Raw genomic sequence first — 23,361 nt, forward strand, 5'->3', positions numbered from 1 at the left:
TGTTGGAACCTGTAAAGCGTGGCAGCTTTTATTATCTAGCCCCTTTGATGCATTCAAAACACACATGTCATTTGTCAGCTCTGTGGGTGTTGCAATCAATGCTGTTGAGAAAGGCAACTGACATCAAGTGATAAGATCTGTCAATAATCAACGGAATTGTTCGTCCAAGTCTCACATCAACATAGGTTTCCTTTGGTGACATGACAAAGCAAACATCTGAGGTTAATTCATGATCATGATCTCAAGCCTTGGCGAGCATGCCATATTTTCAATGACTGTGATTGGCAGGTGACTTATTAAATAATGTGATGTCACTGTAGTGGAATTATTTGACTGACAATGAGTCTCTCACAAAACACAGTTTGTTAATTTACATTCTTGGTTTTCCACATTACAGGCCGTTTTCTGTCAAGTCTTAATGGAAAAGTCAAATTGAAACTGTAACCAAAATCAAAAGTATTTATCCTCTTTAACATCCATGTAGTTTATCCTAAATAACTATAACATCAGATGGAAAGACAAAAGCCCTATTTTAATTGAATGACTATTTAAGGGGGACATTTGTAGTGAAACATGTCTTATGCATCTGGATGACATTAAAATGACTTGAGGAACGAGTGAATAGTGTCTTGTGTTAACATTAGGTCTATTAGGAGCTCACACATATACAACTAGAAAGTAATGAATTTACATACAACTGTGATTATAATTGGCCCTTTAACAAGCCAGTGGGATTAAATTGGTTTTCACTTATTTTATTTTCCTTTTACTCCAGATAAAGGCTCTCCCAGGTAATGTATGGAGTGGAAGATTTGCCATCCAGACCAAGTAAATAAAAAAGAGTGACTCTTGAAAGGCATCCAGTTTATTCTGGTTTGTAAGTGTCTCTGGTGGACCCATGTGAGAGGAGATTAATTATGGGTAATAGCAGTGGTAAAAAAAACAAGAGCAAAGAGAAACAAGGCAAGCCGGACCGGCATTAGCCACATAGCCATTGTCACAAAGGTTTATCTGGCATTTCAAAAACAGGAAAGCTCAATATACATAAACTTGTCATTGAAAGGTCTGCAGATGCTTCCTATGAAGCTTCATATCAATGTCTTTGTTTAGATGTGGTTTTTATTATGTGATTGTGTTGTACAGAAAATATGGAGGGCAAGACTAATTAATGCAGAAATTAAAAAAGGAGCACAAGGTTTTGTTCATAATATATAACACCAGTATCCATGTTTTTCTTGTTCATTTTATTTTAAAAATAAATACTAGTAGATCTACCACCTGGGAACTAATTTGTCTGGTTCGCGAACCAGTTTGTTGGTGGGAATGCGCTATACGGTTCAAAATTTAGATCACAAACTGGATTGTGAAACATAGCTGAACTAACAACAGACGGTGTATTACCTCCACATTAAGTTCTCTCTGTGAAATATGGCTGAACTAATAGTTCCTACTCGCGCATGCCCGTTTCAACATTAGGAGTCAGTCAACCAGACAGTAAGCGAAAAGACCTCTTCTAGACAAGCCCGGTAGACAGTCTGGAAATAATTTTCATTCTAAATTACTTAGGTTCAAAGGTGGCTCTCATTTCTTTATCTGTATAAAAACCTGGTGTTTGTGTCCTAGGTTTTATTAGTAATTTCCTTGGTCAGGTTCCTTGGTGAGCCTCCCACAGTCCAAAAACACACATTGGTAGGTGGACTGGCAACTCAAAAGTGTCCGTAGGTGTGAGTGTATGAGTGAATGTGTGTGTTGCCCTGTGAAGGACTGGCGCCCCCTCCAGGGTGTATTCCTGCCTTGCGCCCAATGATTCCAGGTAGGCTCTGGACCCACCGCGACCCTGAACTGGATAAGGGTTACAGATAATGAATGGATGGATGGATGGTTCAGCGTATTGCCATTGTTTCTCTTAGATGCCTGTTGAAGCTATCCCACAGCTCACCATTACAGTTTAATAAAATCACTTTACATCTGGTATCCGCCCTCTGAGTTCCTTCGCCTCAGTGTGCACCTGGCGCAAGTCAAATTTGTCATCTGAAGTTTGGTAGTTTTGATTTAGAGTGGAAAAATGGGGCTAATGTACCTAACAAGTAATAGAAATAGAATTCGAAATCATTACATTTGTCTGAAACTGTCTCAAGATGAATAAAGTGTAAAGATGGATAAATAAAATGTTGAAAAGCACAAAACATTATGACGATACTGCACTATTCCTACTCCATTGGTGGTTAATATTCACTTATTTTGCTGTTTCAGATTACTTAACATGGATTACTTTGCATGAAAGTAAACACTGACGGAAAGTGCTACAAAACTAAACAACTTCAGTAACAAATGAGTTTCAGATGTAATTCAAACCGTGAACAAAAATTACTTCAGCCTTGTACAAACAAGTAAGTTGTACATACTGTTCCACCTTAAAAGATGTAAACAAGCCAGAGGCACTTCACCAGTATCGTTGACATTGCATTTAACTTCATACTCAGAGTTTCAGTGAAAAACTACAAGTGAAATTCAGAGACTAAACATTCTTGGCTGATGGATTAAAATAAGCCTAGCAGGAAAATTAGATATTTAGCTTGTAAATTAGATATTTAGCTGCACTATTCATTAAAACTGTTCTTAAAATAGAACTGCATGCTTGGTGCAAATTCGCTGCTGATACTGGTTTGAAAGTAACACTGAGCTATATAGCACTATGTTGTCTTTATATCTAAACATGATTATAGACGCTGGGGCCAAGTGTGAGCACTACATTATGAATGAGGTGGATGTTTGAACTTTCAAATGCATTAGATGTCCATGCATTATTCCTCTTCCATTAATACTGAGCAGCTATATTTTTTTGCCATGAAGAATAGAGACTCACTCTCTCTCGTCTTTTGTGATTCCAGCTCTCATTCATCAGCTCTCCAGCCTCAGCCAGGCCTGCTTCACGTTTACATTTAATTCCTCTTTTAGTCTTAATTGCTTGTTGCCTTTATCCCCACTTCATTTTTCATGTTTTGAGAAGAGGTGTCACTTGAGATACATGCCTGTCTGCAGACAATTTTTTGCTCTCATGCTTTTCAGCTTTGCTTGGTTCTCTGTTCTCGATTCTACAACAACAGTATAGAGAGTGACTCAAATATTTCCTAAGAGCGCCAGATCACTGGGATAAGTGAGACCTGTCTAAACCAATAAACTAAATGAAAATAATCTGATTAATTCAAATGTCCTTACACCAAATTATGTCAGTGAACTAAGACATGGTGACCGTAGTTTGTTTTTGTTCAAGTTTTGACTGTGGATACGAAGCTAACCTAGCTAAAAGTTTGTTCACAATTTACCAGTGTGCAGACTGCAAGGTAATCTGTGCACAGGTTTCCAAAAATCTTTCGATAAATCATCTCAAATTCTCCTGGTTTTTATCCAAACAACCAAAAGTTGTTTATTGCTACAAACACTAGCAGCAGCCATTTTAACGCTTGACTATTGACCATATTAATAAGTTAGCCATCTTCTAATGTTTTGGTGTCTCTTGTCAAAGGTCATTAGTTCTGAGAGAAAATTCAAAGAGAAAAAACACAAATACACATCTTTTACAGGTAATATTTTTCTGTATAGTTTAAATGCATAATTATTAATTGCTGATTTCAGTATACTAACATATATCATTTTCCCCAATGTTTATTTTCAAAATGTTAAACAAATTCATACATTTTTGCTGAAATTATTTTATTTATTTGTTGAAAATACATTGACTTTTCTCTTTCTTTCTCACACACACATACAACCAAGACATATTCAAAACAATATGTCATTACAGGCAAGAACCTTGCAAGATGCTAACTGATGAAGTGTAGCATTTATTACGTTACCTTTATTAGCCCCAAAGCTGCAGGGCAAAACCGAAGAAGCTTTAGAGATCAGACATGTCTTGGCTGATTGAATACATTTGTGGTTAATGGGGAAACTGCCTACATTTGAATTTTTGCCTAAGTTGGCTGAAATTACTTTAATGTTTTCTTTGGTCTTGGCCTCCTTCTAGGCAGCACAGCAGGCCAATAAAAACCCTCTGCAGTGTTTTGACTGAGGCCTGTGATCCAGAGTCAGCTGTCTTCCCTCTTCTCACACCCTTTCTTCACCCAGTTCTCTTCCTCTAACGCCCTTTCTTCCCCTTCTGAGCAGTGAGCTGTCCTCCTGACACCTCTGAAAGCCCAGGGGATGCGACTTGTTGTGTCCTGTGGGGGCTTCCCTTCCTCTATAAAGGCATCAGAGTCTGATCCCCACTTGCTCAGGACTTTGACACCTTTTTACACCTCTCAGTTGGCTCGAGAACTCCAGATTTCTTCAAAGCAAACCTGTGGAGTGAGCTACCTTATGTTCTTTATATCAAAGCACACAACACATCTGGAGCCTTGTCTCCCTTTTTATCCTCCTCGTTCTTTTTTAGAAACATGTCAATGCAATCAAAAAGATAGATTTATCCTATACACTTATTATAGGAACTTTGTTTGCAGGACTTTGTCAGTCAGATACTGATGACACCCACTCATTTCAAATGTTGGATAGAGTCCACGTCACTTCAGAGAACGCAGTTCCAAACTGTGTATGTGCAACTTAACATCTGTATCCACAAGGAGTGTGCCTTAAAATATCTCAATTTACCAACCATAAATGTTTCTGCAAACAGTGTATATCATGAATTGATTGTTTTCCATACCTCTCCACCTTTCTATTAACATAAACGAGGCCTTTGCAGATGATCCATTGCTTGTGCACATGGCTCCCTATCTTAGCTATTGGCTCTTATGAATAAAAATGCTGTCAAATTATTTAAAAATGCCTGCATTTCATATTTATGTACTTGTTCGCCAAAAGCATTGACTTGAGCTGCATTATTTTTTGTAAACAAAAAAGCAGCAAGAAGTCAATTCAATTATGAGAAGCAAGAGCATAAATCAGCACTCTTCAGAAATAAAATGGCAGAGGCAGTACAGAATATAAATAGAGGTGTGGACTCTGCATTAAAACTGTCACTGGGACTGAAAAATAGCACTGACTTGTTTCATTTAAGCACCGCAGTGGGAGCTAGCGGGGGAAAGGAATTAAACTGGATGCTAAGAGTGAAAAAAAAAATATGTCAAATGCTAATTTGGGAATTTCTCTATATCCCTCCTGAGAATTTTATATTGATTAAGACTATTTTAATAGTAGATTGGTAGTTGTAATAAAAGTGTTTCTATGTTAAGAAGGCTTTTTTGCACATACACTGACCAGCCATAACATTATGACCTCCTTCTTAATTCTACAATTGCTGTCCGTTGTCTGAACTCTGCTGACCACACAGGAGCACCATGTACTTCTAAGATTACAGACTGTAATCCATCTGTTGCCTTGCATAATTTGTTTGCCACTTTTCACCCTGTTTTGTAATGGACCTTCACAGGACCACCACAGAGCAGGTATGACATGAGTGGTGGACTATTCTCAGTGCTCACAGACATGTTGGTGGTGTGGTATGCTGCGTTTACATATGAACACTAGAGAAACTCAGGAATATCAAGTCCAGAGATGTCCCAGAGTATGTATGTAGCACACAGCAGGAGATTTTCTGAAAAATTGCTGAAAAGTTCTGCATGGGTCAGAGCTTTCAGGAGATACTCCGGGACATTAGTGGCTCAGACTTTATTATGGAGCTAGCAGGATAAGTTGACAGCTCGTGTAGAAATAAGGAGATGCTTATTATGTTATTTCTGATTGGTGCATATAACACACTAAACATATTAACATCGAATACAGATCTAATGGATTTTCTGACTGCATTTCAGGGACAATATCTACCTGTAAACTATAAATAATATTGAGTTAATGGGCCATGAAGGGTTTTGTTCTGCTTAGCTATATTAACTTTATCATCATACAAATATATAATAGATCAGGTATAAGAAGAGGAAAAAAAATTAACATTGATTATGGAGTCCTCTGAGTAATTACTACGTCCCGTTTGCTACACTTGTGAAAGTATGTGGTGTTTTTAAAAACACGGAGACTGGTTCCTTCTTGGAGTAGTTTGTAGTGTTTAGATTACCAGTAATATTACTGATATTGGGTGATAAGAGATACTACTCTTCTGCTAGCCTCTCATTTTGCTTATGTCCCTCAGACAAGTTTTTGAAAATCAATACATTTTTCACACGCCCACACCTCCCACTCCAGCTCACAGACACAAACACACACCCTTTGAAGCTTCATGATCACACTTAACTCTCTTGGCTTCATTAGCACACTGATTCCTTTTGTCATTTAAGAGGGGGTTTGTTCGTTTAATTTGAAGGTTCAAGAGATCATTTAATGCCTCAGATGCTGCCCCCAGATCAGCTGACAGCCCAGGGATGTTAATGCATTGACCCTCTCTCCTAATTCACTCAGCCGTAGAGGGAGGCATGTGATTAGGAAGCTCGCATGGCTCATATATAAAAGGACATGTGATGACTTCCTCCTCTAATAGGGCTTAAATCAGGATGAAGCCCATTGTTTCAAAAATGATCCCAAATTATTTTCTGATACAGTGTAGCGATATGCAAGTTTCACAGTAAAATATATGATGAATTTTCATTAAAAAAATGTATATATATTTTGGAACAAGGGTTTTAAGATTTTTATAGTTCTATGTGTCCAATGGAAATAACATTTATTTATGTAATTAATTTAATTTATTATAATAACACTAATAATACTAAGTGTAAAAATGAATTTATCTCTTAAAATAATAATGTCAAATATTCATTCATTCATATATTCATTATCTGTAACCCTTATCCAGTTCAGGGTCACGGTGGGTCCAGAGCCTACCTGGAATCATTGGGCACTTAATCATCTGTCCAACAACATCAATATTTGTTCTGCCGACACCTTTATAATTATGATATTATTGTGCATCCCTCAATTAATTTTCATAGTTTTTTCATAATTTTTCAATGGCTTCTCACAGTATTTGAAATTAACTAAATGTTCAGTAAAACAGAAGCATTTTCCCCTCTCAACTGTATGAGCCCCTTTGTTGAAACTTCCATACATATTTCTCGTCAGGGATATTAAGTTGTCGTAACATTTTGCCAGGTTTTAATGGAAATTTCTACTTCTTTTGTGACCTTAGTAAAATAATCCAATAGATATCATTTGTGCAATGATAAAACCTATCCAGCCTCTGATCCCTCCAAGCGTATCCAATCTAAAGCAAGAAAACAGGCCACTGTAACCTCATTAGGAGGCAACGAATGCCCCCTCTCTCTCTCTCTCTCTCTCTCTCTCTCTCTGGTTAGAAGCAGTGATCAATAAAAAGGTATTTTTTTTCACTGTTGTTGACTCAAACTAGGTCATGCGCCATCAGTGCTTTTCAGCAAGCCCAGGCACTTCTCTGCAGTGAGGAACTATTGACTGGGCTGAATGCAGTGCAGCTGAATTATGTAAGATGCAGTTCTCAACTCTGGTGCTTTGTAAAACTGTGACAGTGCAGCAGATAGAACAGTATCATACGCTGAGGTGCTGAGAGGGGAGCAATGATTAATCAGTTAAGAGTAGGTTTGTAACAGTACACAAAAGTCATGGTTCAGTTCTCGCTGCAGTTTGGATCTCAATGTAGAAATGACTAACCTAAGTTTATATTCATTTAACCTGAACAGTTTAACAAAATACGGTTTGTTCTATCTAGTGCCCCCCCCCCAAACACACCCCTCCAGATAGATAATACCTGAGGACTTTGGGACTTTGTGTTTTGAGGAATAAAGTGTAAATGTTAGTATGTTCATTGTGTTTACACACACACACACACACACACACACACACACACACACACAAGATGAAACATCCTCCTTGTCTAATCCGTCATAATCCCTTGAGTTGAAATTAAATGTTAAAAGCCAGAATATCAGTGAAATACTTTACCTTTTTAATGAATCCAAATGCCATAACAATAGAAAATAAAGTCAATGTTCTACTAAGGTTATAACTCACAGGCAGTAACTTTCATACTGGAAAAGCTGTGTCACATGAGCCAGCGTTTATGTGGAAGGAGCTGCACATTAACTACCTTCACAACCTGTTTTCTTCAGCTTCACCTCTTAGAAAAAGCCTAACCCAGTGGATCAGTGAGCAGGCTTGTTACAGGCGACTTAAAGCCTATTTAAAGACTAACTCAGGTCAGTGTAACAGCAGTGTAAACATAAGGAAAGTGCTCTGGAGAGCCAGGCTTGAAAACAAACAAACACCTTAATCATTTAAAACTGAACACATGAATCTCATAGGGTACTAAGAGAGCCACTACTAAAAGCTAAAGTAAATTCCTACCCTTTATATGGTCTCCTCCTTGCTATGACTTTTCTGCTTGATTCTTTTGCCCTTCATTCTATCTTCCCCCCACCCCCTTCTGACTTTTCTTCATGCATTCCCTTCTACTGTAGATGCTACATCAAAAGAAAGAGGGGCAGAGCATCTGTCTGTTGTGTGAACTCGCTTCTAAGCTCCGTGTTAAGTAATAACACTCTGTGACGTCAAAAGCTATCTGTCTGAGCCGGGCGACTAGGGGAAAGGAAAAAAAGGAAGATGTAGTGAGTCAGTGAGGGAGGGAGGGAGGGAGGAAGGAAAGGATGAAGGGAGGCAGCCAAGGTTGCATGGCATGTGTGTTTTGTGTGGGTGTGCAGGGCTATGCTTGAGCGTGTCCCCCCGTATTAAACGCCGTCAGTAGCCTGTCCAATCAGAGAAAAGCTCTCTGTGTTGGCTTTTCCTGGAAATGAGCCTGCCTTCTGCTGGCTGCAGTAGGGCAGAAATATCACAGCCATTAGGCACAGCTACGCATCAGCACTGTTCCCCTGAGCACCACAGAATGCAGCAGTGTACATATGTAGACTTATAATAGCGATGGCTCTATTAGAAAGGAGAAGACAGGCCAAAGACACAATTGCCCTTGTCTTGTTTGTTAGAATGCGGCCTTGTGGCCAAGGTCTTGAGGGTTATGCTAATGCAAATGCTAGAAACCAAATGCATTTGTATTATAATTTGATGTTGAGCGTAAACGTTGTATAAAACCCACTTTTCAATCTTTATTAGTGATTAATAAATCAGAGGAATGCAGTCGTTTTCCTCCTATAGTTTCTCCCTCATTAATAGATCTGCTCTTACAATAGTGATCATTATTATAAAACAGAGAAGAAACCGCTTTTACACAAGTCTTGGTGTAAAAAATATGCTACAGAGAGAAGATTCTGTAGAGAGTGCATTAATTCATTATCTGTAACCCCTATCCAGTTCAGGGTCACGGTGGGTCCAGAGCCTACCTGGAATCATTGGGCACAAGAGGGGAATACACCCTGGAGGGGGCACCAGTCCTTCACAGGGCAACACACACATTCACTTTGGAGTCGCCAATCCACCTGCAACATGTGTCTTTGGACTGTGGGAGGACACTGGAGCACCCGGAGGAAACCCACGCAGACACAGGGAGAACACACCACATTCCTCACAGACAGTCACCCGGAGCGGGAATCGAACCCACAACCTACAGGTCCCTGGAGCTGTGTGACTGCGACACTACCATTCATTCATTTCTCCAGCCTGAAGACATTCTCCTCCTGTCAATATTCATTCTCCTCCATACCCTTTTAATAGCATCTATATTGAGCTGAATGCAGATAAAGGAGAGAAGAAACCGTCCTTGTACTGTTTACTAGAACAGAGCCTAGTAAAAAAAAAAAAACGCAAGGTCATGTAGGACATGGTACAATCTACAACTTTGCATTTCTTCATGCGCTTTTCTCAGTCCTGCCTGCAGTCATTCTCCTCCTGGCAGAGTGCCGGATCCCTCAGGGAATTAATTGGAGATTACTGATCTTTAAAGCTCACATCCCTTGACAAGAACAAGTTACAGCAGAGACTGGAATGTGTGTTATTGGATTAACCATAAGACAATATACCTGTCTTAAATGCGCTGTCTTACAGCACTGCTGATCTTTGAAGCATTTCAGATCACGTCAGAGCAACAAGCTGTAAAATCGTTGTAAAAATAATACATTTGGAATAGTCTGACAAATGTCTTAAAAAGCTATAATAACACTGCAAACAGAAAAGGTGTCATGCAACTTTCAGCTGACTCCAGCTTAAAGAGTTAGTAGTGGGATGACTGGCAGAAATAAAATCTGACAGCCTTCAGCATAATTTGCCTGTCTCCAAAACGACACATCTAGATTTCTGTGGGCTGTTTGCAGCATAAATAACAAGCAGTAGACTGCCAAACTTGTGCTTGCTTGTGTCATGCCCTCAGCACATGCATGCCCAGTCATATCTGTACCAAATAAATTCAAATGGTATAAGGTGAAATATATGTATAAATATTTTCTACTTTTTCAATGGATGGCTGTGTTTGACCAGACTGAAGAGTTTTGTTTTATTCTATAAACTATTGGCAACATTTCACCCAAAATCTAAATAAAAACATTGTATTTTTCTATTTCTGTTTTTAGAAACTTACTAATGGTCCAAATAACAAACAGTTACAGACATTTGTTCAGACCACAAACAAAACAAAACACAGTACTAATATTTCAAATTAGGAGTCCAGAAATCAATATTTGTTGGAATAACCCTGATTTTTATTCACAGCTTTTTGATACGCTTTCGCATGCTTTCTACCAGTTTTTCACAGTGCTGTTGGGTAACTTTACACCACTCCTGACACAGAAATTCCAGGAGATCTGCTTTGTTCTGTGGCTTGTGATTACCCAATTTGTGATTATCTTCCTCTTAATCACATTCCAGAGTTTTTCAATGGGGTTCAGGTCTGGAGATTGGGCTGGCCATGATAGGGTCTTGATCTACACTTTGACTGACCTGGCTATGTGAGCACTGTCTTGTTGAAAAAGCCAATCATCAGAGTTGGGGGAAATTGTCGGAGCAGAAGGAAGCAAGTTTGCTTCCAGCATAGTTTTGGAATTCACTTGATTCATGTGTCCTTCACAAAGACAAATCTGCCCAATTCCAGCCTTGCTGAAACACCCCCAGATCATCACTGATCCTGCACCAAATTTCACAGTGGGTGTGAGACACTCTGGCCTGTAGGCCCCTCCAGGTCTCATTCTAACCATTACATGACCAGGTGTTGGACAAAGCTGACAATTGCACTCATCACAGAAGATGACCTAGCTCCAGTCCTCTACAGTCCAATCCAATCGTTATGGTCTTTTGCAAACTTGAGTCTGACTCTCCTTTGATTCTCTGATTTATTTTTTTTTTCTAGCTTTACACAACTTCAGCCCTGGCTCCAGAAGCCTCTTTGAATCCGTTCTCATTGTGCAATTCACCGCAGCTGCTGCTTGCCATCATCTTACAGTTGTTAAGTGATATTCAAATAAGGGGCTGTCATTACGATCATCAGAGAGTCGTTTTTTGTCCTCTGCCAGTCTGTAGCTTTTTTGTCCCATGTACTTGCTGCTTGACCTTGTCCTTATGACCTGCAGTTTTTGAAATTTTCAAGATGGAAGCAAACTGACGCTTACTGTATTCCTCTGCCAGTAAAGCTACAATTCAACCCTTCTTTTCCTCATTAAGAACCTTTGTTTTCAACCCTTTTGGTCTATAGTTGTATTTTGACTATATTTCATTTTTGGGTAGTCCAAGCACCGCTTTTCCCATCCAACTGGTTCTATAACAATAGTGATGACAGCAGCAGTAGTTTTTATACTGTTGTTTCTTAGAATAGGATTGGAATAGGATTTTTTTCAGGCGATCATCTAATCAGCATCTCATAACGTGAGATTGAATGTAATGGCTGCAGATGTGAAATATATATATATCTCACATACACAAGTTTTCAGTACTAATATGGATAGCACCACAGACAAAAACTTTTTGGTATATAGAACTACAATGACTAGTGAAAGGATTCATAGTATTAGCACTGCTACACGACTGAATACATTTATCTCAGTATCACTTTGGACTATTTGGGTAAAATTTAAGTAGAAAGCATTAAAATAGTGTACAATATTATAATGTCCAATATTATCAAATGAACCAAATTTTTATTATAAAACACCCTGTATCTGAAAAAATCCCTGTAGGCTGCTATTCCCACTGCAATTATCTCATCTGGTTGTATTGGACAAAATGTTCAAAATGGCTCCCTACTCACTATACCCTACATGAATCTCTGTATACTGCAATATTATAGGGAACTGATTTCAGGAGGGTACTGAACACTCCCTCATGCAGGTTTTTACCAAACAGCACAGTGTATTATGGGCATCCGCTTATGAACATCGGTTGTATGCTAGCTATTATCATGCATTTTGGGATGTTTTTGGACACAACTTCAAAATGGCAGAACCCCAGAACAGTGCGCTATAATGAATGGACACAGTAATAGTTTCCCTTTAGGAACATGTACATCAAAAGTCAGAAAGGCTGAATAAAATAATATGATTACTGAACAAGGGAGAGATCCGCCACGTAGTACAATGATAAAGTATATTTGCCTAATCTATATAACATACATTACTGTTCTGGACACGTCCAACATTACATGGTCGATCAGCCGGGATCGCCTTTAAAAGTGATTGCCTCTTGAAAATCCAAAGCCTCCCTATTCAACAGAAGCAGTACGTGACGTCAGCAGGGAGCCATCGCTGCACCATTCACGATAAGATCCGGGCCCATTTTTTATCCAATCAGCCCGCGGACCTTTTTTCTTCCTGCTGCCTTCTACACTGCGCTCCGCCCCTACTCTCACTGTATCGCTCCGCAGTGGCTCTCCCTCAACGCCAGCATATGCGCTGACTGTTGGACCGAGACATAAAACCTTTATAGTTACCGTTCTATTCAACATTAGATCTGTTTAAATACTGAAGTCTCTCAAGCGCGAAAGTAAACAGACAGTTGAATTTGACTGGAGACTGCATGATTAAAAACAAACAAACAAACAAAAAAAACAGCATTTTTTTGGGCAGCATTGTCAGGTATAAAGTCTGAACCAGTGATATGAACAGACAAACAAATACAGCATTAACTTCATAACTAAAATACAATAACCCTTTTAACTCAGCAGCCTCAAACTTGTCATTTATCCAGGGAGTTTTCTCATATTTTCACATATCTTAAGAACATTTCCTTTAAAGCCTGACTGGTAGTTAATGCTTTAATGTTATTCCCCTGAACACAATCAATTTACTGAATCGATAATTTTGCGTAGTTGTTTGGGAGTAACACGCTTTTTAATGGCAGTTAGTGTTGTGGCTGCTTCAGCATTAACTTTGTGCTGGATCTAGGTAACGCGTGACGTCCGAGATCTTTTAATGGGAGAAACACAGCACTGTAACGAGAGCTATTCTCCCGTGATTGACTGTTAAACGCCCCAATAAGCGCCATGGTCGTCACGCTGGGGGCGTGCCTATTTAGTGACTCAGGCCAATCACAAATGCGGAGAGGACGTTCGTATTGTTTTGACCTTTGAAACCGCATCACCGCCTCCCTCGTGTCCGTGGCGGAGGAAAACTATAAATACAGGAGGGTGACAGCAGTCGGAGACGAAGTTGTAAAAACACCCAGGTAGCGGTGGGTGGAACGACGCTTTTAAGAAGGTTACAACGAAAGAAAAATAATTTTCAGGCGCCTACAAACTGGAATAATCTTTTTTTTGTATGTTAAGTTACTTAATGTGAATTATTTATATCTACAGTTTTCTATTTGCACTAGTTAACGGTACTTCAACTACTGAGAATCTTTTTTTTAAAAGACGAAAGTAAGTAACATTCCTTTGTGGAGCTCTCTAAGCTTCGTATTTAATTACTTACTGGAACATCGTAGAGCTGACTTGGTGTGCAAAGTATGGTGTAATGTACGAGCAAGGACATAAGTTAAATATCAAGCCAACTTACTGCGTCAGTGCTCGACAAGGCTCCGGGATCAGGGAGGGGTTGATAACTAGAAAAACTCCCGTTTATTCCTAACGTTAGTTATATTTATGTATTTTTGAGAACCGTTTCTGCTGTCGAGGGGTGTGTTAATGGCAGGTTTATCGAGTGTTTCTAAGTATTCCTGCAATTTGTTTTGTATTAGCAGCTCTAACGTGGTTTATTTGCAGAACTGTTTTAAGAGCACAGCTAGAACCTTTAACTGATTAACGGTTATTTGCTGCTGTCTGAGCCACCGCACACTTACAGCCGAATTTACACTAATACGCCTCAGCAGTTGCACATATTAGCTTATAGTCATATTCTTAGACATGAATAAGACGTTAAGAGCAGTTAGAAATAAAATTCAGGGAAGCAGGACTCGTGAAGTGTTTCAACAGATTCGCCGCAGTCGTTAATGGCTTTAAATGGGTGTTGTACGCTTCCTACACAGGCTTTCAACATGGTAGCCTCTATATCAACGACGTTCTTCAGGTTCTGATCGCTGCAACACGTTATTTTCTAAAAATAGCCTGAACTAGATCTACTTCAGCGTTGCCGACTCGGCTGGATTGGTCTCACTTGTGCGGGGTGCAGTGTAAGCTAGTTATTATGTAACGCGATCAGATCCGTGAGCCCCACAGCAGCTGCGCTCGCCTCTGACGACAAACTGCATTCAGAGCTCAGGCTTACGTCGATAGAGCGGCTTCTGTTTTTTTCCACCCTCCCTCTCTCCATAACAAACTGTTGCCAACCGTTATCAGCAGGTTCTCCCATCGATTTAGACACTGCTGAGGTGCAGGGCTAGCGGCTAACTAGCAGGACTAGCAGTCGTTGTATTAAAATGCGCAGTGCTGACTTTTAACTAGACCTTCACATACGCTCAAATACCCTCTGAGGACATTGAAAAATATTAATTAAGCATTGTTGTTAAACAAAGGCACCCAGCACATTCAAAATTCGTAATAACGACCATGTATAATCTGCTTAAATTAAACCGTGAACTATGGTTTGCTAGGCATTTAAAACCTGTAAAAACGTAGCTTAATAAACTACAACATCCTAGCTCATAATACTGGACAAGAGCATTCTCTGTGGTAATCTAAAAATGAAATTCTGGGCTAATTTCACATTATCTGTCTATACCCACATAATAGGGCATTAACGCGTAGGGTACTTGTTTATATTTTGGTTTACATCCAGATCCTTTTGTCAGTAGAGAAGACTCCTCCTAGGGTCATGTGACTGTAGCATCATTTATTGTTCCTAGGTGTTATTTTAGTACATTAAGCCATGTTCAGTATTCCCAAACGTCCCAAAATGAACTTTTTCCTGCTATGGCTTTATAGTTTAAAGGTATTATGACAACCATTTCAGCACAAATTACTTTTGTCGTTTGGAGATTAGACAGAACAAAACTGTTTTTCCAATTGCGCTAGGCATTTCCTAGTCTAACATTTAAGTTCTAATTTTAACATTTAAACAGGATAATTTGAGAACGTCTGGGCTATTTGTTGACAGTTATGATGACTAGTCTTTATAGGTATGTATTTTTATTTTTAATGTGGCTCCCTTTGCCTCTTTCAAGGAACTGGATCTCTCTGTGGAAGGAGACATTTCCTCTGCAACCAGCACTTTGTTCCTTTGCCTGGCTCCAGCTGAAACTGCGGAAGGCTTGATACCACACTCAATTCTGACCTGTCATCGGAAATACTACTACAGTTTTACACCTGGGCAGTTCAGCAGCTATGCAGCTTGAAATCCAAGTAGCACTCAACTTTATAATTTCTTACCTGTACAATAAGCTGCCGCGACGACGTGTCAACATTTTCGGGGAGGAGTTGGAGCGGCAGCTGAAACAGAAATATGAGGGACACTGGTATCCAGACAAGCCATACAAAGGGTCTGGGTTTCGTTGCATACACGTCGGTGAGAAAGTGGACCCAGTTGTAGAGCAAGCAGCCAAAGAGAGTGGGTTGGACATTGAAGACGTCCGCAACAACCTGCCTCAGGATCTTAGCGTCTGGATCGATCCTTTTGAGGTGTCTTATCAGATCGGGGAAAAAGGACCTGTCAAGGTGCTGTATGTGGATGATAGCAATGAAAACGGGCTGGAGTTGGACAAGGAGATCAAGAACAGCTTTAACCCTGAGGCCCAAGTCTTCATGCCAATCACTGAGCCTGTGGGACCCTCGCCCACATCCAGTTCCCCGTCCCCTCCTTTTGGCCAGTCGGCCGCTGTCAGCCCCACCTTTATGCCCCGCTCCACCCAGCCTTTAACCTTCACCACTGCCACCTTCGCTGCCACCAAGTTTGGCTCCACCAAGATGAAGAGCAGCGGGCGGAACAGTGGCAAAGTGGCACGGAGCTCCCCCACCAATCTGGGCCTGAATGTGAACAACCTTTTAAAGCAGAAAGCCATCTCCACATCGATGCATTCTCTCTATGGCCTCGGCTTGGGTGGGCAGCAGCAGAAGACCTCTGCCCTGTCACCCAATGCCAAGGAGTTTGTGTTCCCCAGCCTACAAGGCCAGGGCAGCCCAAGTGCAATGTTCCCTGGGGATAGTTCCCTCAGCCTCAGCTCTCTCCAGTACAATAATGCCTTTGACGTGTTTGCCGCCTACGGGGGCCTGAACGAGAAGTCCCTGATGGACGGCCTGAATTTCAGCTTGAGCAACATGCAGTATTCTAACCAGCAATTCCAGCCAGTTATGGCCAACTAGGAAACAAAGATGTGACTAAAACGACCAGAGATATGTGATGGGTTGGGGGGGGTTGCTTATTTAAAAAAAAAAAAAGCTGGAAAAAGAAGAAAAAAAAATAGAAAAGAGGAAAAAAAAGGAAAAGCTTACATGTCAACTGTACAGTTCCAGTGTACAAGTGAAAGAGCATGAGCCCGAGGGTGAACTACTTTGCCCCCTTGAGTTTATTATTTTTTTTTCTGTTTTCTTTTTCCCTTTCTTTTTTTCTTTTTATAATGAAGCTTGTAGTACTACATGTCCAAGCTTGGTTACCTAAACTCAACATTATATTGTTCTTTTCTTTTGCCAACCAAGCACAAAATTATTTTTATTGACTGTTTTAAGATATCTCTATGAGGAATTAAAACACAAGTCATGGCCTCTTACAGTATTTAAGATATAGCTGGACAGCTGATTTTCAAAAGATTGGCGTAAATACTAAGTGGGATTTCCTGGTCTTTTTTCTAATTGTATAATTTAATTTAGTACAGAGTTTGTAAAATATCAGAGTATATATTGTTTCTACGACATGGTATTGCATTTATATCTTTTTACTACTCCAGTGATCTGTGATGGCTGCAGCAGCTTTTGTGTTATTTCTTTTTTTTTATTGAAATTGTAAAATGAATCCATCTTTAAAAACATCAACTATTCTAAAGATTGTGTACAGAATATTCCGTAGTGGTGGGATTTAAGAATATTTGCTTTTTTGAGAAAAAAACAAAAAACATAAGAGTTGTATTTTCTGTTAAGAGTTAAAAGATTTTTGCTATATTATGGATAAAATGTAATCGTATATTAATTTTGTACCCACATTGTGCAATACTTGATAAAAACAAACGGTATAACAAAGTATTTGGAGTCAGTGTCTTACATGTTAAGAGGTACTGATAGTTTATTAAGTTTGTATTAAAATGCTTGAAAATATACCCTTGTCTAACCATTGTTTTCATTAATGTTAGGGCCAGGTTTTTATGAACACATTATAATACCATCACAGTACATTGCAGAAGTAGTGGGGATCAAAGGTAAATTCTGTGATTTCAAAGGTTTAAAGCTCTTAGGGTCTCAATGTTCATTCATAGAATCTTGAACCTTAAACCTAAGCCTAGATTATATTTGAGATTTCTGATAAACTATAGTGTCAGGAAGGTGACTCCATTTTGTTCTCATCAGTCCAATCACCTGGCAGGTTTCCTACTTGGAAAAACGATTTCATTTCAGAATTCTTTGGCTAATCTACGGAAATTGGTTCACTACACCTTAAAGACATTTTTAGGTAGATTGTATAATGACTAAATATATTTGCTCAGTTAAGGTAGGAAAACCTGTTTAGTTTTTAATGTGGCTCAGAAGATTAGCAAACAGGACTTGTAATAAAGCACATAAGTCTTTGCTTATCTACCTAGCTGCTGTCACTGAGCTTTTTAAAACCTCTTTTCGCCACAGAGCATGCTGTCTCTGAACACCACAAATAAATAGCCCTCGCTCAGTGGTGCTTTACTAATGGCAGTAATGTCCTTGTGGCATTAGTCGGACCGCGCTGTTGAAACTATCCTTCACTGTGGCTATGGTTCACCGGTGACACCTAAGGTATGGTTTTATCTAAAATATTTTGGTCTCCAGATGTTAATAGCTAAAATATTTTACCCTGAAGGCTTTAAACATCAGGGCTAAGCTTCAAAAGAACATCTTGAACAAAGCTGATATGAAGCATTCTTTCTATTTGTATAACCTGTTTTTTCAGGAAGGTGGGCAATGAAAGATGAGTGCTAACATCACTGCAAGGTGATTAAAATGGGGTAGTCACAATTCTTGTCACCAGTTTTTAAGTGGGGTCTATTGTTTCACAAAATAATCTGGTTAGTCTTTAACATGCTACATCTTGGTGCTGGCAGGGGGAATCCTTTAGGGAGGTTCTTTCATGGCAAAACTGTTTTTGTCTCCACCCGTGTGACTCTGCTGATGGGGTTGTCATGACTAGCCCTGAGGGATTCAACAGACACGTGAAGCTTGAGGTCTGCTGTGGCATCTTTGATGTTGCTGGGGCCTCCAGGCTTTTCACACATACAGAATTAGGTGTGTGTGTGGGGGTGGGGGGTTGCTGTCCTTTAGTTCTCACCGACCCTGTAGTTCTAAAAATGGAATCTTGCTTGGCTAAGCACTTAATGGCTGCAAGAACTGTGAGAAGCAGTCTATGTATAGCACTGTGTTTATGAGTGATGATTGAGAAATGACAGCATAAGTTGGATGTGTACAGATGAGCTCACCCACTACATCGCTTTTGCACTTTTTGTGTAATATATCCAGAATCAACTGACTGAGCTTCCTGCTTCTAAAGGCTAATTTGTTAATAATCAAGTCTCTTCATATATAACTGGAGAATATGTGTGTGGTTCTGTTGTTTGGTGCCTGTGGCTAATTCACACTTCATATCAAAAGGTGAAATTTCTTAAGTGTCCTCCTCACCATATAATGTTTCAGATGTTTCAGTAATTCTGTGTTGTTTCAGCGTGTTTTGTGTTGTTTGTTATTGTTTTTTCCTCAAAGGATATTTCTGTCACTGTCTAAAGAAATACATGTATCTCCACAATAGCAACTTTATAAGAGAAGGAAAAAAAACTTATCTTTCAATAGAAGGTGTTATTCCAAAAATGTTTAATTATTTCTATTGGTCCATTCATCATGACATTTTCACATATGATAGACAGCTTTGAATGATTTAAAAATCAACAAAATTGGAGATGCACTTTCCTTTGGACAGTGACAATAACTGTGGCAAAATCATCAGTTCTCTGTTGAAAACAATCAGTATTTTGGACTTTGGTACTAATGAAGTCTTTCAAATGTATGGGATTATTTTACCAATTGCTTCCTGAAAAATATGTCAGTTAATCTCAAAAACTATTCCAAATATTTACAAACTAAACAAGGGAAAAACCCAGGAGCCATTGTCAGTAAAACCCAAAGGAACATTAATTGCTCATTTCCATCTGATCTTGTTGTCTAGGAGAAACTGCTGAGACATTAAGGAGATCTCCTTTTTGACTTTTCTTTCCTCTGGGAATGTTTGTTTTTGAAAGATTAAACTTGTGTAAACACGATTTATAAGGCCGTGCAAAACAACACACAGCCAGTTATATTTCATCAATATTCACTGATGCTATTTTGCAAACTTTAAACCTATTTTCATAAAATCCAAACAGCTATTCAATATTAAATCCTTACAAATAAAATGTATTACATGACTTTATCAGGTTCATATTAGCATGATTAATTACTCACACCATTTACACCATGCATCACGACTCCACATTTGACTCCAGATGTTAGCAAGCACATCTTGTTTATATTTAGACTTTATATGTAATATTTTATGCCTGAATGCAGAAAATAAACACCTTAAATGAAACCAAACTATAACATTATATACCAAAATAAAAAGGAAAAAAAAAATACTGGTTGGTAAGTCAATAATAATAATAATACAAAGCTTAGCATTTAGCCAACATTTGCTAAATGGGTTAAAATATGTTTTCAATTACTGTTAGAACATGTAGAAACCCTTATATTGCAAACAAATGAATTTAGAAACAGAACTATTTATGGACAAATATGTCATTTGGGTATTACATCATATCTAGGTTCATTTCCAAGTGCGAAAAATCTGTTTACGCTATGGAAATACTTACTTTAAGACACAGAGTGAACTCCCAAGGACAAGGCTACTCTGCTCAAGGGCTATAACGGGGACATGTTTTTAGTGTTTTGCTACTGTTATCTCCTGCAACAGTTATACACACACCCAACCTTGCATGTGTGCATCATGTCTCCTGCCTTCTTATCTCCAGTGTGTAGAAGCTTCAAGCAAAACAACCAGTCCCTGCTTCCCCTTTTTAGACGATATATGGCTTTCCAGTACAGCACATCAGCCTCTTCTATGTTATGTCAGACAATACCACTCCCCCCTTGCAGTGTCTTGATATGGAGGAGAGGAACCCCCTTCACCTCCCTCTGCACTTCACCCTTGTCAATATGGACGAGGTTGTTCTGGACTTGCAATAGCTTTTGTCTACAGAGTGAGTAAGCATATAAGTCGTTTCAAAAGCCTCGAATAAGGGACAGTTCCAGTGTAAGCCAAAGGACAAAGGACTGTCTTCAGTGGAGTGGATACTGTTGGATATGGACAGACATTTGTTGACACTTGCTTATCCTTCATTTTCTTTCTGAAATTAATAATTCTTTTCTAATTTATTTCCCTTTTGTTGCAGCAACAGTCTCTACATTTCTGGGACGTCTGTCCCTATATATCATTGCTGTGAGAATCTGATGGCATTCAGCCTGTACTTATTTTGGGTGATTAGTTGTGGATCACAAAATCTCCATCACACCGCAGAACACTGTTGCTCTACTCCATAATTCAGCGATGAGTAGTTTTATTCACCGGCCTTTGGGCATGCTGACCTTAGGCTCATTTGCAGCTGCTACAGGGAATAACACTGGTCAGTGTTTTTCTATAGAGATTTCCAAGTGATGCACTCTGCCTTTACTGCCATTCAAACACCAAAAAAGCCATTCAAAGGCCAAATGTATAGAACTGAAGAATAATTTATACATGAGCAAAAATTTGTTTCTCCAAAATGGTAACAATGCAGGAGACATTCTTAACCTTGAATGAAAATGACAGATTTTATTCCAAGCCTTTTCACCCTGTGTAAAAAACTGTTATGTTTAAATTATGTCAAAATTTGAAAACTTACAAAGAGGGAGATACAATTCTTTGTTCTCAGAAATGTACTAGAATGTAACAGGATGAATATTATGCATAGTTTCACATACACTGTGTTTCTCAGGGTTTTTAAATACAAGTTAAATAATTTAAATGTGCTAAGGAGTAATAATGGGAGCACAAATTAGTAATTGTAATTTAAAGGCCACTCCTGACATCAGCTTTTTTAGTGATTAGTGTTTAAAATACAATACATCAACAGAAAATAACTTTATTTTTTTTCTCAAAGAACATGTAGGACATCATCAGTCCAGCATTAAATAGCTAGTCACTTCTGGTATGCTTTCAGCTCACAATGGAATCTCAGTCATTCCTGTAAAACACACACCCATTCACATTATTCTCTCTTAGAAAGTAATCTCAACCCTGTTGTTGTTTTTTCACCAGTCCTGTCAGTGGAGGGAAGGTGATAAAACCTGAGAGAGGGAAAATATTAGTCCCAAAAACTGTAGTAGGAGGAATCCTACTACAAAAAGTGTGAACCCACAAGGACTGGGCTATGTCAATAATGCAGCAGTAGGAACTGAAGAAGAATACATTCCCCAAGGCTCAAACTATGATAATTAAACTGTGAATGTGGTCTTATATTCTAGCACAGGGATTCCCTGTCTGGGGGTTTCAACTCACTTGGAGGTCTCGACATGGGCTCAGAGGGGTTGCAAGATTAAATGAGAATGTTAGATTTTGTTTTGGTCTGGATTTTGGAACACTGCTGTGAAGATTTAATTGGAATGAGCCACACAGACTATTCTTTCATTTTCAACAATGGTCCTCTCTGTCTCCATATTAACAGTGTAATGAAACTTGATCGCAGTAGGACCTGGGAAGCTGCTGCTGTTACTGTGTAACCCTTTTACACCATTGGTTGTCAATCTGTATTGCTTTCTTGACAGAATACACACTGTATGCGGAGAGAAGGTGTAGTGAGTGTCATTTCAAGACAAAAATAAAGAAATAACATTAATTGAATGCCTATTACAATCTTTAATGAACCAGTCTGATACACTGATGCACTAGCTGAAACAGCATTATGCTAGCAGAGGAAACATGACAATTGACGAATGTAAAGTAATCCTGCTGAAAAAGCCTGTTAAAATGTTCATGCATCAAACAATGCAGTATTTAGACTGAATTGAATGTTCTTTCCTGACGTTATGACCCTATATTTTACAGATACCTGTATATAATCAGTTAATAGTGTGTTGTTCACAACACAGTTTTGTTTTTCTACCTGTAGATGTTTTGTAAAAACAGCAGCTCCTTGTGGCTTTGCTTAATCTGTACATGGTAATTACCCCTAGACCACACTGGTTAAAGCTTAGCCCCCCCCTAATCATTACTCTCTAGTAACAGCCCAGACCTAAACCCAACTTCTTTGTCCCAATTCCTTGTACGTGGTACAATGACGAATGAATGCAGGTTTGCATCTTTACAAACCTATGGGTATAATATTTATGCCAATGGGTAGTGCCTGAAGCAACTGCACACCAGCTTTTATTATTAATGTATTTCTAGACACATACAATTATTGTCCATGGAAATCAACCATATGCTGTAGAGGTGCCATATAGATAGCGGGCTGAAAAACCCTGGTGGTGTATGCTGTTTTGTAAATTCATAGGCAGTGCAGATGGGAAAAGCTACCCATAGCTGAGTCATGGAGGTGTTGTTTACATTGCTTGAGCTTGCATCATTTTCTTTCCCTTTATAGGTGATATCAGATTAGATGATGAACAGAGATTATAAACTTAACCAAAATCAATAGAGATATTTCACAAAGCAAGATCTGTAAAATATAAGCCTGAAAGTGAGTAGTGCCCAGCGAGAATGGCATGTGATTGCAGGGAAAAGCTCACTAAAGACCCCCAAAATATTGTCAGTGACTTAAAGAAGGACTTTGTTCACTGGCCGT

General features: G+C 39.0%; 1 protein-coding gene across 2 annotated transcripts; it reads left to right on the forward strand.

Moving 5' to 3' along the window:
* The first annotated feature begins 13,567 nt into the window (after positions 1-13,567).
* Positions 13,568-17,589, forward strand: tob1a (transducer of ERBB2, 1a). Of its 2 annotated transcripts, none has more exons than XM_066642928.1 (2): positions 13,568-13,768; positions 15,508-17,589. In XM_066642928.1, exon 2 carries the CDS (start codon positions 15,668-15,670, stop codon positions 16,640-16,642), a length of 975 nt encoding a protein of 324 aa, XP_066499025.1. In that variant the 5' UTR covers positions 13,568-13,768; positions 15,508-15,667; the 3' UTR covers positions 16,643-17,589. The 2 variants fall into 2 exon arrangements, with proteins under 2 accessions (XP_066499025.1, XP_066499026.1); XM_066642929.1 differs by having other exon boundaries at positions 13,592-13,665.
* The last annotated feature ends 5,772 nt before the right edge of the window (positions 17,590-23,361 follow it).

Source organism: Hoplias malabaricus, chromosome 13 (genome assembly GCF_029633855.1).
Source record: "Hoplias malabaricus isolate fHopMal1 chromosome 13, fHopMal1.hap1, whole genome shotgun sequence".
NCBI classification, from domain to species: domain Eukaryota; kingdom Metazoa; phylum Chordata; class Actinopteri; order Characiformes; family Erythrinidae; genus Hoplias; species Hoplias malabaricus.